Here is a 16,147-nt window from a genome sequence, read left to right as displayed (position 1 = left end):
TTACATAGTACAAGTCTGCTCTTACTTAATGTACGAAATCGCCCAACATTCGCTCGGGCTGGCAGAAAAGAGGTGTTAGATGTAACTCTGTGCTTTGACGCATGAGTTATCAAACTGGCTCGTACCAAACGGGCTAGAACCGTAGTTATCTGATCATAAGTTCATCGTCTTTGCACATTTAAACGTCTTGCTAGATATTATCATATATCGTAATCCAAAATCTGCAACTTGGACCTCCCCGATGGGAGCTTGGCAACTAGGTTTCATGGGTATCTTCTGACGATTGAATCTCCAAGTGACTTGGATGAGGTCGTGGATAGAATAAACTCACTCATAGTAGCTGCGTACCAAGAGGCTTATCCGCTTCGAGTTGTGCGTGTTTCTAGAGAAACAACTTGGTGGAATACCGAACTTGTTCGACTCAAAACGTTATGTAGAAGGCCTTGGAATCGCAAACGCAGGGACGGATCGGAGGCATTTAAGTTGGCTCGTAAAGCATACAGACATACCTTTCGATCTTCTGAACGAAGTGGTTAGAAAAACGTTTGCACAAATATCTCAAGTCGCAACGAGACTAGTAGATTGTATAAGTTGCTTTCGAAATCGAAAGACTTTTATGTCAGTTCGCTTAGAACTGCTACTCGTCTGCGAAGATATAGTACTCAACGGATTTTTGACACACACTTTTCAGGCTGTACGAATCCATCACTGACGACTGCCCCTCAGTTAGTTCTGATTTTTGGGTATTTGCCCGTAGAATTGTGACAACCGGATCAATCAAATGGGCGATTGAAAGTTTTGCTCTGTGTAAGTCCCCGGGAAAAGGTGGAATCATTTCAGTTTTACTTCGGATATGAACGCTTCAAGCATATTTAAAAAAAAGGTTCTTATTTGTAGTCTTGAAACGGATACATTCCATAAGCGTGGCGGGAAATAACTGTAAAATTTATTCCCAAAGATGGCCGCGTCACTTATGAGGAGGCAAAGACTTTTAGACTAATCAGTCTGACTTCCTTCCTTCTCAAATCAGGGGACCTTTTAAGCGACCACTACATTCTTCTTTTTATTGTTATTTTCCGTGGGTCTATTTCCGCTACGAGGCCAAACACCGACGCCAGCGAGGTGACTCCACTATCTGGACTAGATATCGACCTAATAACACATGGGCCGCGGACCTTCCCTTCCGAAGGAAAGCGTGACTACAGATTTTTTTTTCACATCAGAAAAATCTCAACTACCTCGGGATGTTAGCTTGGGCAAGCATCCACTGCATGCAATGCAACATGCATATCAGCGAGGGAAGTCACACAATGCTGTCCACAACATTGAAAAAGCTTTTTTGCAAAAGCAAAAAAAAATAGGAGTTTTTCTTGATATTGAAGATGCCTTGCACAATGTGTCTTTCAAATCCATTTTAGAAGCAGCACGAGGTCATGGAGTACCTTCATGTATCACGAACTGGATACACGCAATGCTTAGCAACAGACATGTGTGCTCATCTTTAAGACAAGTAGAGATAAATTAATTGAGTGTCTGCGGAGGTAACGTGCTGTCATCACTTCTATGGAACCTTGTTGCCGATAGTTTGTTGAGGAAACTTAATGAGCTTGGGTTTCCAACATATGGTTTCGCCGATGAATATCATATAATGGTAATCCGGTTTATAAGATCTAACTGCCCAGCATTTGCATTAACAGAACAATACATTAATTAATACAACTTCAATTGTGCTTTTCACGAAACGAATGATTATAATCGGAGCTCGTTCGTTGCCGTTCTTTGACACTGAAATTATTGTTGGAGATCGTTTTTCTTTTAAAATATGAGAATTCCAGAATTTCCTCGCGAGAAGTGGCTGTCTGATTGGATGGAACGACAACTTAAAGAATACGTAGTTACTGACTGTTATATTGACGGTTCTTTGTTGAAGGACCGATCCGGTGATTGTCGTGAAATGAGTTTAAACCAAACTCATTCACTTGGTAGATAAGTACCGTATTCCAAGCAGAAATTTTCGCGATTCTGCTTGGCGTACAATCGGCACTTAAACATGGCATTTGCGGTAAGAAATCTAATTTTGTTCTGACAGTTAGGCTGTCCTGAAAGCAGATTCGTGTCGAAATTAGTAATCGCATGTCGAACTCAAATCAAAGAACTGAGCATTTCAAATGTCATTCCGGTATTAATGAAAATGAATGGGCGGATAAATTGGCTATAGCTGGCGCTCCGACTTAATTCTGTGGTCCAGAACCAGTTCTACCACTGTCGATAAGTTACGCCAACCATTGGCGTAGCTTGCAAACTTGCATTCAAACTGCCGGATGTGAGTCCGAAACTGTCAAAGAATTGGCTGCATTTTTCCAAACACAATTGCAGTAATATAATCAGGGCACTAACTGCACATTGCAAACTCAATTATCACATGGCGACTATTCAGCGTGCTGAGTATTATTCGTGTGATCTTTGTGAATGCGATTACGATACCATTTGATATGTAACTGCCCTGCAGCAGTGCAATTTTCGGATGTTTGGTTCTCCATACATAGATGAACCTGTGTACAGAGAGCTAAAACCCAAATATATGCTATTGCTCCTAACCCATTGCACAGTGGTCGCAATGGTACCAAAACGTGCGTTTAGTTAATTGTGCTCTAGAAGTGGATATTAGTGCTTTGGTGTGTTAGGAATACTTTTTTGGAATGTAAACCCTCTTCTTTTGATGTATACTGAATTGTGATTAATCCATCTAAAAATGAGATAGAAAATTTATTTCTGCTAACATTCGAGATAAAGTCATGATGTCAATGACAAAGTTGTAGAAAATTTTACTACGAGATAACTTCCTGAAGATGAAAATTCTCCAAAATGTAACGGTGTTGAGATAAAGCGCGTTGTTCGTGGAAGGCACCCAAAAAATCATTTTTTCATTATAACTTTTTTTCTGAGATTTTTTCAATTCATTCAATGTTCTAAGAAGTTGTTGGAATTGAGAAGTTCAACAAATTTGTCGAAGACGTTAACTGTTTTTATTTGAAAGCTTAAGAATTAACTTTTTTGGATGTTTTTTTACATTCGTCAAATGTTCTAAGAAATCATTGGAAGTATCAAAGCACACATATGAATCCAGAACTCTATGTTTACGTAATCTTAAATTTACGAAATATTAAAAAATAACACAACTTTGAATGTTAAGGCTATAAGACGTGCACAAATTTTAACAGTATTTGCAAGAGTAAGAACCACAACCAAAAGTATTAGATGACGTTTTCACGAAACGATTTCGTAACAGAGTTGCATTTTAGAATCAGACTTGCAAGAAAAACTTTAGAAAAATATTTTCACGTGTATATTACAACTCAGTCGAATTTTAATTTCAAATATTTAATCATTCAATATGTGCTTAAACATGCATTTTGAAGGATTAAACGCAATTTGAAAAATAGAAGAATTAATGGAAATTATGACCACGTAATCGTTGCATGAAAATGGCTTGCACCTTTTTGTTATGGTTTTTACGACAGTCCAAAAAATTTGCGCATCTTTTAGTACAGTCGTGATTTGCAGGTTGGTCACTTTTTTCCTGGACCGATTTTTATTTCGGCCTCCGCTAGTTGGACCATTGTCCAAATAAAAAAAACTTCAGAACGCCAAAATCTCATGTCAAATTTGTTTTAACAGTCTACCAGACAGTAATTAGAAATGCGAATGGATGCATTTACATTATTAACGTCTCCTTCAGGGAGTTTTTGACATTTGGCAGTCGGTCCACCTAGCGAATCAAATTCGTTAGTTGGACAGAGGCTGTGGCCCAACCTGCGATTCACGACTATATTCACATTTGTTATCGTATTAATTTAAGAAAAACTCATAAGTTTCAGATTACAGAAACTAAGAGTTCTGGTCTCATATGTGTTCTTTGGCACTTTAAATGATTCTTTAGAACATTTCACGAATAGAAAAAATCACCAAAAAAGTTATGTTGAAAAAGCTCTACTTATTTTGTTACAAAATACAAAACATGCATTGCTGGAAAGTAATTTTTACATACAGGCCAGTTGATGCCCGTTGGACTAGTATTTTTTCTTGCAGTTCTTTTCACTTTCTTTCTAATAGAATCTAAATGTCTTCCACATATTTCCACATCTCCTAGTAATTGACGTTAAAAATGGCGGTATTTTAAAACTATTTTATTCAATATCTCTTCAAATAAGTTCAAAAAAAGTTTTCAAATAAAAAAAGTTAACGTCTTCGACAAATTTGTTGAACTTCTCAATTCCAACAACTTCTTAGAACATTTAAAGAATTGAAAAAATCTCAGAAAAAGTTATGAAGAAAAAATGATTGTTTGGGTGCCTTTCACGAACAACGCGCTTTATCTCAACACCGTTACATTTTGGAGAATTTGCATCTTCAGGATGTTCTCTCGTAGTAAAATTTTCTACAACTTTGTCATTGACATCATGACTCTCTCTCGAAAGTTAGCAGAAATAAATTTTCTATCTCATTTTTAGGTGGATTAATCACAATTCAGTATACATGAAAAGAAGGGGGCTTACATTCCAAAAAAGTATTCCTAACATACCAAATCAATAAGTTCAACTCCTAGAGCAGTATTAATTAAACGCACGTTTTGGTACCATTGCGACCACTGTGCATTGTGGTAAGGAGCTATTTGAATGACAATATCTCTTCGGGGGTGTTATCCTTCTGTTATCTCAATATTCCCTTGGTGGTGTTGATATATTCGCTCATCCAAAAGTGTCTTTTATTCCTTTGTGAGTGAAGAATACTTCCGTATTGTCTATGTTCTCTGTGTCGTTATTTCCCTTATCCTCCTTAGCACTTCCTTAATTCTTCCCCTCAGAAAAAGAAGAAAAGACAAATCAAGGTAAGGCTTAACTCGCCGATCAATATGGGGAACGTGCTATTTGAGCCAGTTGCTGCTGAATCCTTATTTTGTACTTGGCATATAGTTACAAGGGCATGACTGCCACGAACCTGATGAGTAACATGTCGACGATGAACAAAAAATATAATATTTAAGTAGATAAATCAGCATGAATTAAATGTTCCCTTCGTGTTAATATATTTTGGGATGCAGTGGGTGAGGATTGTAAGTGTAAAAGGGGTTGTGGGAGTGGGTTGGTGAAAATGGGTTGCCAATGTGACTTTACTTCAATTTAATTTATTTAACGTCCAGAATCCGAGAGTGCCATGTAATAATATTATCTATAACTTTGATAAAAACGGTCCATCTGAATCTCTTCAGAAAATAAATGTTCTATATCAGTAACAGGTGGATTAATCATTAAACGATATATCATTAAACCCATCAAAATAAATGTTTCCTCATATCCAGAAACTATTCCTGGCAAGTAGTGTAACTAAATTAAGACGTTTAGACATTATAAAACTAAACAAGGAGAACTACACATTTCGGCCGCTGTATATTGGCGGCCATCTTGGATATTTTACATAACACCAAGAAAAAAATATCATAATTACATTTATCGCCACAAAATGATCTTAATATGGTGATTTGATCTTATTCAAACCAAGTTTTAGGTTTTGTCCGGTTTCCGTTCGAAGATCCGCCACTGTGCGCTGCCGCTAGCTTCTCGGTCGAGCGCATCAGGGTGGATGAATACTACAACCCACCAGTTGGTTTGTGAAATAAAATTCACCCCGAATGTGCGCGATGGTATTGCATTGTTCAGCATCTGTTGAATAAAGTGTAGGTCGAGAAGCACAAGATAAATCGTAGGAAACGGTCGCAATTAGGACTGAATATGATGCATACTAATTTCTGTAGCTAGCTTTGCTTGGATAGCTTTTTGTTTGCCCGATTTTAATCCAACAACATCCGTTTAATTGTTTTTGACTGAGATTTTCGTTCGTAGTAGAAAGCTGGTCAAAGAAAATCTGTGCTGGTCAAAACAAACAAAAATCGCTGCAAATGTTAATGAATATCTGTAGAAAGATCTGTAGAATATTCACGAAAGTCAATAGAATTCGACGATCTGTGATCTGTGAAAAATAATGAAACAATCAGAGCTGCTAATTTTCAACAGGTTTGTTGGAGCTTGAATCAGGAGCAAATCATTTGCTGTATTTTCGACTGTTTATGTTTTATTTCTCTAGATTTGGAAAGGGCGTTTCAGTCTGTTTTTAATAAAGAACTCCTTTATGTTCTTTTCTTCCGACGTTTCGGTTCTTATTGGACCTTTCTCAAGGAATCTGTGAATTTTATTGTGCCCATTAAGTTATTTTCAATGACAATTCAAAAAACTTTTGAACTATTTCCGTTTCTAGAAAAATACGGGAAAGGTGGGTACTGCGTCATTTTGGCCCCAAAATCCCCTATTTTTAATAATTTTTCTGCACCGTGATGCAAATCATACATATTTTGCAGTTTTTCTAATGCGAAAAAATCTCAGAAATCGAACGGAACCTTTTTGACCTTTGTCCGAATACGAGAAGTTGGGGCTATAGGGGCTTTTATCATTCATATTAAATTTTATCATTTTCTCGTGCATATATCTCTATTATTCTTCACTCAATTTTAATAAATTGTACCTTGTTGAACTTGGAAAATCCTTAGGAACAAAATAAAACTAGATTCGTTGCCAGTAAAATTCAGAAACATCAAATTTTCTGACATATAGTCTCGATTTCACATTTTTATCATAAAATGTGATTTTTTTAAAGTGTTTAATGCAAATTTTATTTGAAAAAGCGAAAGAAAGTACGTTGGTAGCACTATCGAAGATATAAAAAATAAGTTGAATTAAAAAAAATATTCAAGGTTGTCGGAGTTATAGCCCATCCCCCAAAGCGTGTTTTTTGGCAAAGGTTTGCGGTGAACGCTCTCCAAGCTGAACTGCTCAACAGAAAATCAAAAACTGAAAAGATTATTGAAGTATTGTGGTGTACTTGAACGGATCGGTTTCCCAAAAGAAATTGTTGTTCTTGCAAAAAACATGTTGACCAAAAAATTGAGTTTTTCCGTGTTAAAAATTTTAGACAAAAAATCATTGCAAAGAATCGAAATTTTTTTGATGAAAAAGCAACCATTCAAGTACACGAGAATGTAAATACAAACAATTTAAAACAAAAGTTTATGTAAATCGGGTGAACAGCTTTTGAGATATCACGTTCACCACAAGGGTACTTTTCAAAAAACTTCATTCCGAGATAATTACGTTTAATGTTTTGTGTTTACTTAATTCGTGGAAGAACCAGCGCGCTGGATGAAATTTTGCACACATATTTTCAAAAGCATGTACTTTAAGAATATTCAATAATTTTTTTCTAATTTTTAAAAATAGGGGAAGTAGAGGTATTAGGACATTCAATGAAAAAATGTGATTTGTAGAGTTAATGTCGAAAAATTTGATGTTTCTGAATTTTACCGGTAACGAATCTATTTTTGCTGCATTCCTAAGAATTTTCCACGTTCAACAAGGTACAATAATATAATTTAATATAAAATAGATTTAAGATAAAATTTAATATGAATGACAAAAGGCCCTATAACCCCAACTTCTCTTATACGGACAAAGATTAAAAAGGTTCCGTTCGATTTCTGAGATTTTTTCACATTAGAAAAACTTTAAAAAAAGTATTATTAGCATCACGGAGCAGAAAAATGATTAAAAATATGGGATTTTGGGGCCAAAATTACACAGGACTCCACTTTACCGTATTTTTTCAAGGTTATTTCCTTTAAAAATAGGTATAAATTGTAATTTTCTAATTGCTACTTCAAAAGTTATAGCATTTAATATGTTTTCCTCCATATTTTCCATATTTCATTTTCAAAAATTACAAGCGAAGTGGGCGGGAGTCTAGAATTGTCCAAATGATGTGAAATTTGGCATCTGAGCTTACTTTGAGATTTGTCATAATATGAAAGGAGGGGGGGGGGGCTTCTGAGAATTAAAAAAAAAATTAGCGATGACCAACTGAACAATGATGATTTATGTCTAATATCCATTATGTCCAGCATCCGTATGCCTAACGTATTTTTGCCTAAATGGGTTCATCCGATAGAGCCAATTCGTTCCCAAATGTTTTACCAAATTCGATATACTTCTATTCTTGTAACTGAATGCCCCCTAGAATCCACAATGGTTGGAAAGTGTTTCAGCAAGACTTTTACTGCCACTCTACGCATAATTGTCTCATGTGTATATGGAATACCATTGCGCATGGGATAGTTATGCTTATAGCGGGAGTTTAATTGATAGCTTTTTTCGCATCACATAACTTCGAAATACCAGACCCGAATCTCACCCTTTCGACAAAAGTAATTATCGTCAGTTGAAAGTGTGTACTAAACAAGCATAGCTGGCACATTTTGCCCGGAACCCGCTTCACCCATTCAATGGCACAACTCGTTTCAATTATCTTCCTCTCATTCGACCCTCGACATACACACACTCTCTCTACATTCAACCAGTTGAACGGAAAAACAGTGGCAGGATAAAAAATATATAAATACTCACTGCTTTTCGCCGTCGGATCGTTGCCATCCAGTATCGTCTTGATGCGCTTGAAGAACTTTCGGTAGACGGATTTTCCTTCGCCTTTGTCGTCCCTTCCGCTGGATCTACCACCACCGCCACCACCTCCACGTTTATCACCGCTAACGGATGTCTTCTTCCGGCTGATCAAATTTGCACGGGTTGATTCCCGCAGCACAATGTCGACGGTGGGCGTCGGTAGGGACTGCGGCTGCTGACACTGGGCTAGCAGAGCATGGGCCTGCAGTTCCTGATGGTGGATTTGGAGCTGATGTTGGTGTTGCTGCTGCTGCTGCTGCTGCTGAGGTGCCGGCACCGGTTCGGAAGCAATCTCGATTGCGATTTGCTGGCTTTGGACCACCTGTTGCGAGTGGGACGGCTGCACCAGGCTTGCCATGGCTGTTACTGTTGGCTCGGGAGCTGTTCACCCCTTTTTTTCACGCCAGCTCACAGGTAGCTAAAGCGTTGCCAACGAAACGAGCAGTGATTGCTGCTATTAAAAATTTATCCCGCCAGGCGATAAAGACGATGAATATGAATGCAATTCTTCAGGGTTCGAGCAGCAGAAGGCACTACGACGAGACCGGATTATTTCCGGGGGAAGTAACGCTCGAATCAGCCCGGGCAGATGATCTGGAAGATGAAAAGAAGAAAACGGAAAAGGTCACGCTTCATTAATGATTGAACATGTTTAGCCTGCCCATGGCGCAGGCGGGACCGCAGCAATCCTATAGAGAGTAAAACAGAATGCTCCGCTAGTGAGGCAGCGTCAGGTTCGATTTAAAAAATGTGGAATTATGACAACATCGCAACGTTTGCTACAGAAAGCAGTCCAGGATTTGGCAGACTTTGCAAACCGGGCCCTGACGCTCCTTCGGTGACGGAGCATTGTGTTTGACCCTTACGACTTTAAATTTAGCTTTACTTGGAAGACTTGGTTTTATTTTATAAAAAGGAAACATGCAATATTTTGTTTACTTTTACGATGTATTCTGTTGTAAGTTGGTTGTGTGACTTCAAATGATATGATTTTGTGCTTCGAATAGCGCAAGCTATCAGCCTGTGATAATAGATTCGGCGGCGCGTCGCCGACCTACCGTTCTGCGTTGGTGTATAATAATAATTAATCGGAATCTGAAAATAATCTCCCTGTGATACTTGTTTTTTGTTATTCTATAAACAAACGAAATATAATTGACAACACAATTTATCATGATAGTTCCATTCTGTTATAATCGGATCATAAATCTGATTTCGGGGACAGTAAAATATCAATCCATATCACAGAGTAGATTAACGAAGTAAAGTTGGATTTTATTCAGCCATAGAGCTTTTTTATTCTAATTGATGCATATAGTTTACCTAAAATGATTTTGCACTCACAGTTTTGCAAAAAAAAAAATCTTTCCATACCATAAGAGAAGCAGATGTAATACATGCAATGGAAAATTCCACCATTTATACACAACACATATCAAACTGATTCCCTGTCGATAACGTTCCGTCCATTTCCCACAGTGAAATGGGAAATTCCAAATTGAAAATAAATTAGATTTACTTCCCACGAGACTACCCACATAAACACGCCACCTCGTACCGACATAACCGATATTTTATTCAGTCCTACCTCCCTAAACCCCACCCACATAAGTGCATACATACTTCATGGCGTAGCCAGCGTAGCGTTGATAGTGACGAACAGATGTGCACGCGGTAATTGCTTGCGAAGGATGGTAAAAATGTGCATATTACCGAAGAGCCACATTATGATTTTTTTATGATCCACCATCGTATAACCGATTTGCCTCGTTATCGCACAGTCTCATCTCATTCTGTATACAACAATATAACAACGGCGATGCCGGAGGAAAACGTGCCGTGAATAGCCAGCGTGAAGTGCGACCAACTCCGATAATGGACACGGTTATTGCTTCTTTCCTGCGTAGAGGACACAAATGCATAAAAAGGTTAACTGTCCGGCCGGGATGTCGCTAATAGTGCTGCCGTTAAAGTAATTGCGACTTAATACCGTACGATGAGCGTATCGCGTATGTAATTTATCAAAAAGAAACAACACCCCAATTACTGTAATCCAGGCCCGGGGTACTTCTGGTTGATGGTTAGTAGTTCTCGTTAGCGGTGGTCGGGTCGACCTTCTCACGGCTTTTGTTCCGGCTGGAGACGGACTTTATTTGTGTAGCATAACGAGGAAAATCACTACCCCCATTTTCAGCAGCGTTGGTGAATTATTTATACGCGGAAAAGGTTAACTGTAGTGTTGCCAGTCGTTTCGTATTTTTTGGAAAGATTGAGTTTTTTTTTTGAGTTTCAGTGCAATCTTTAAAATATTACAATAAACAAGTACCTACATAAAGAAAGATGGAACTTCGTATGTAGTTCATTGCATTTAGTGCATACTCTGCAGAATTCAGAAATTTTGTCGACAGATTGTAGTCTTCTGCATTTTTAAGAATGATTAGATGCATTATTGATTAATGTTAATATCTCGATGTCTTTGAATATTTTTCCTCACATTTTATAATGTTAAGGTAAATATATTTATTTCTCTATCTTACTTTCGTACCTCCACATGAGATTTATTACTTCCACATGAGAGAATATAAATGCAGCAGTTACAATTGGCGGTCATTTTTCCCCCATAGAAATTAACTCAATTTCGCACAGTTTCTTTTTAATGTCTATTCTGTATATCTTGTGAAATGCATAATTGTGCGTTTCCTTGTAATCGAATTGAAAATTAATCAATTGGAGCCGTGTGACAAAAACCTGGGACCTTCCATACCGTATTTGAATAAAATATTAATAACAAAAAAAATCATCGAAATACCTTCTTCGGTAGGCAAACTGTACTTGTGGAAAGCGAATTGAAGTTTTTATCACTACGAGCATAATAAATGTTGCAATTTACTAAACTGAGCCTCTTCAAAAACGTCATTTGCCATTTTTGGTACAGCATAAGGAACAAACACAATTTTGATTGGATTTTTTTTTTCATAACACTATTCTGAGAACGTGTTGGAAAGATGTGCCTAGAAAGTGGTTAAATAATGCGAGGAAGGTCCGGATACAGGGCCGCCGAGAGAGGGGTGGGACGGGGTGTTTCCCACCGGGCCCGGAGTTCTGAAGGGGGCCCAGATTTTTATCAAAAACTAAAATTTTGACAAAAACTTTTTCGACATAAATTTATTTGAAAATGAAATAAAAAAATCAAAAATCTGTGTATGATGAAATTAGAATAGCGAAAATTCTAAGCTATTTTATTTATTTAATATAAAATATATATTTTTACCAAATCAGACAATCAGACCCGGGCAGGCATAACGTAGTTGGTACATCGATTGGCATGTACGCAGCTCATCTGGGTTCGACTCCCAACTCCGCACACAGGACTAGAGATTTTTTATATAAATAACCCTTAATGAACAAGCGAATGACCCTAAGGATAAAATTTCTATAATCGAAACAAAAATAAGATCAGACTTGTTAGGTTTGAAAAAGTTTTTTTTATTTCGATTATAGAGGTTTTAACCTTAAGGCCATTCGCCTCTTCGGGTTAGAAAAATCTCTTATGAAAAATTTCTAACCCTATGTGTGTGGTCGGGACTCGAACCCAGGTGCGCTGCGTACAAGGCAAGCAATTTACCAACTACGCTACGCCCACCCCCTTGAAAAAGTTAAATGATTTGATTAGAAGTCATGGGGTTGTCTTAAAATTTCGCCAATATGAAATCGATTTTTTTTTTATTTATTGAATTTCGTGTCTTCGCAACTGCTGGACTATTATCGAAATCAATTAGAAGAATTTATATATTAGAAAGAAAAAGACAACTTTTATTTAGGGTGGCCACACCCGTTTTTAGAGGCGAATTCCGCGTCTTCGTTCAGGTAATTCGGATTTCGCCCGGAAGAATCCAGTGGATAATTTTTTTGGATCGTCCAGCACACAGTCATCATAAACATCATCCTCGGACTGCAGGTCCTAATCGATAAGGAGGGCCTCTCTCGGTGCCATTTAGAAAGTGTTCACCACAATTTGGGTTCAACTTTACTTTTCCCCACAAGGCCTTCGTTTCAATGGATCATCGTATAATATGCTCCCCACAAAGAATATTGAAGTGAGCCCCGCTTCTGTTTACTGTGGAACAGAGCAAAGCTCCCTTGGGTTATCCTCCACAGCGAGAGTGGTTAGGGCTTTTGAATTCTTTGTGGATATTCGAGGAAGCGTAGTACTACACCCAAGTAAATCAACAAAACTGTTCACAAATGCGAAAAAATAACCTAAATATGAATGGCACAGAAAAGTGATATGCTTTACCAAAACAATACACTCTACGGTGACTGTGAAGAAAATATGATATTTTTCCTCCTAGTGCAACGAGCTGCATAAGAAATAAAGCAGAGCATATTTATTTGTTTTAAGCTTTTATATATTAAAAAGCAATGGAAGCGTTCTAAAATTCTGTCGAGTAATGACTTTAATTCGAAATTATAACTGATTTCAGCGCATATATACGTATCTCTTGAGTAAAATTCTCTTGGTCGAAGTACCACTACCACTATTTGAGAGCTCAATTGATATTGATATTGTTATAAAATCCATAAAAAAATCATATTCAAATACGAGAGGATACTGAAAGTTTTTGTCAATTAATGGGATATAAATATTGGCCAATGATTTGAACTCTGACACTAATTTGCTAAATGATTCAAAATATTTTTTCTAGAACCAGATTTAAGTTTTTGCCTTTCAGAATGGTTTTCGATTAAAAAAAAATCATAACTTTGATATTTGCCAATGGTTTCCATTAATAGATGCTTACTTTATAAACTTTGCGATTAATATAACTAAATGATTCCGACAGTTGTGATTTCATCTTTCATCAAAATCCCGATTTTTTTCAACTTTTTAAAATCTTTTGCTAGAAGAAAATTCTACAATCTTTGATCAATCAGAGCTTCATACCGAATCTCAAAAATAATTGAGATTTCAAAACTCGAAAACTTATCCATAAAAATTGTGACGAATGATCACGTTTGTTGGGTTAAAATTCATCGGAAAGCGTAATATATCTCATTATGAAACAACTTTGATATATAATACATTTAAACTTTCAATATATAACCCGATTCAGAACGTTTTTTTGTTTTTGTGCTTTTTACTCGAAATCAGTTACAACATTCTTATAATATACTTCAAAGTATGCTAACACACCAACACAAATAACAGGAAAATTTATGTTTTTCATAGGATTATGAAAGTTTTCGAAACTAGCATAGCGTAAAATCTACCCACAATCCTTATTTGAAATTTGATCCCTGTTTCGGTATTTTTTCCATTTTCTTTATTTTTACATGGATTTTTATTTAATTTCGTTAAAATTTCATTGATCGATTTTTTTTTCAAGTTGTAGATTTTTTTGTATTTCTGCAATTTTTACATTCCGCCTTTTTTATTTATTTCCATATTTATATATTTACCATATTTTTATTTGATCCATCTTTTAACGTTATTATTTTTTACCATTTTTATCACTACTACTTACCTTAATTTATAGATTCATTTATCTGTTATTCAATTTTATTTGCAATTTTTCGATAGAATCCTATTTTCTTCATTTTATTTTTTGTATTGTTTCATATTTTAATAACCTGCTTTTTTATTTGTTTCTTTTGTCATTCCATCCATTTTTTTTAAATTTGTCTTTTTATTCCATTTATTTCTTATCATACCCTTTTTCTATTTTCTCTTTTTTTTCAAACTTTTTTGCATTTTTACAAGTAGTACTGGGACAATAAGACAAATTCATCCTTATTTGTCTTATTGTCCCATTACTTACCCTTTTCCGATTTTGTTCCATGTTCTCTAGTTTTTAGCTTTACGAAGTTTTATTTTTTTCCATTGTTAACTTAATATAATTTTATTTATTTTTTTACATTTTCCCAATTTTGTCATTCTGTTCATTGTTGTTATTTCTTCATTTTTGCCATTTAACCTATTTTGAAAGTAATTTTTCTGCTGACCATTTTCCTATACGTTTACTTTTAATTTTTTTATTTTCTTGTTTTTTTTATTTCCCTGCAAAACATTTGAAATTTGCCATTACCCGTACTTTCTCTTTATTTTACATTTAGTTCGTTGTTTGAATTTATTTCAATTTTTTTTTCTAATGCTTTTTTTCATTCTCTAAATAATTAAAAAGCCTTTTTTTAAATTTCTTCTTGTTATTTTCCCCATTTTGGTTCTTCTAGTATTTTTATTTTCAAGCTTGTCCGTTTGCTTCGCTTTTCATCAATCCATACCTTCCAAATCTCTTTATTTATTTTCGTCTTTTCATTGCTCCATTTTTTCAAAATTTTCCGGTTAGGCGTTCTTTTAATTTTACCATAGTTATTTTATTTTATGCACTCTTAACGTTTTTTTCAATTTTTCTATTGCATTGAATATTTCTTGTTCTTGATTTTAAATATATTTAGTTATTTTCGGTTCATCAAGTTTTTCAGTTTTATGCATTTTTATATTAATGTTTGGTTTCCTTCTAGTGGTTTTTTTTTCATTTTCATTGATTCCTAAAATTTTTCTACTTTTACCCATTTTTTATTATTTTCACCTTTTGTTCAACAATGTTCGACTTCTTTAATCTTTGCAATTTGTTTGCTATTTTCTTTTATCAATTTTTTTTTTATTTTTCTGTTTTAGTTTTTCTCGATTTACAATTGACTTTAATTTGTTTATTTGGTTGATTTTGCTAATTTTGTTTTTTTGTACATTCTTTCAATATTCAGTTTTCCCATTGCATTTTTCATTTTTCCATTGATCGCCGTTTAGATAATATTTTTAATTTTTGTAATTACTACATTTTAAATCTTTCCATTTTTTTACTCTTACTAACACTATTGACAAAAATGGCTCTTTTCAAAGTCGCCAAAACTTTTAAAAGGTATTTAAAATCCTTCAAAGTATAAACAGTTTTATGATTTTTCCGTCATTGTCACTACAAATAACTAAAGCAAAAATTGGTACATAACTATAAAATTTCAGTGAATATCAGTTAACTCCAATGAATTTGAAACTTTAGCTTTTTGGTGCTCGCGCAATATACAGTGGTGGGGCCCGTACGTTGGACCAAACAAAAATCATTTGTTTGAGTTAAATTTCCGGCCAGCTCAAAAAAACTGGTTTCGAGAATAACGCGGTTAAAGTGGTGTAACCCCTATAATGAAAAATTATACTATATTTAGTAATAGTTATAAGATTAATAGAATAAATTGACTCAAACTAACAAATTTAATTAAATAACTAAAAGAATGACTGTACATGAAATGAACAAAATGAATCAAATGAATCAAATTAATCAAATGAATCAAATGAATCAAATGAATCAAATGAATCAAATGAATCAAATGAATCAAATGAATCAAATGAATCAAATGAATCAAATGAATCAAATGAATCAAATGAATCAAATGAATCAAATGAATCAAATGAATCAAATGAATCAAATGAATCAAATGAATCAAATGAATCAAATGAATCAAATGAATCAAATGAATCAAATGAATCAAATGAATCAAATGAATCAAATGAATCAAATGAATCAAAT

The 16,147-nt window shown here is 35.2% G+C and overlaps 1 protein-coding gene across 4 annotated transcripts in view; it reads right to left on the bottom strand.

Annotated features, from left to right (window-relative positions):
- The window catches only part of LOC131679041 (Kv channel-interacting protein 1-like), a 236,668-nt gene that overhangs the window by 85,235 nt on the left and 135,286 nt on the right, over positions 1 to 16,147 (bottom strand). For all 4 annotated transcript variants that reach the window (XM_058959571.1, XM_058959574.1, XM_058959573.1 and 1 more), the window contains exon 3: positions 8,508 to 9,158. In XM_058959571.1, the coding sequence (XP_058815554.1) occupies positions 8,508 to 8,922 (415 nt within the window). In that variant the 5' untranslated portion in view covers positions 8,923 to 9,158. The remainder of the gene's footprint in view (positions 1 to 8,507; positions 9,159 to 16,147) is intronic.

The sequence above is a fragment of the Topomyia yanbarensis genome, chromosome 2 (genome assembly GCF_030247195.1).
Source record: "Topomyia yanbarensis strain Yona2022 chromosome 2, ASM3024719v1, whole genome shotgun sequence".
NCBI lineage: Eukaryota > Metazoa > Arthropoda > Insecta > Diptera > Culicidae > Topomyia > Topomyia yanbarensis.
Note: the sequence above shows the minus strand (reverse complement) of the source record. Positions and strands in the feature narration are given on the sequence as shown.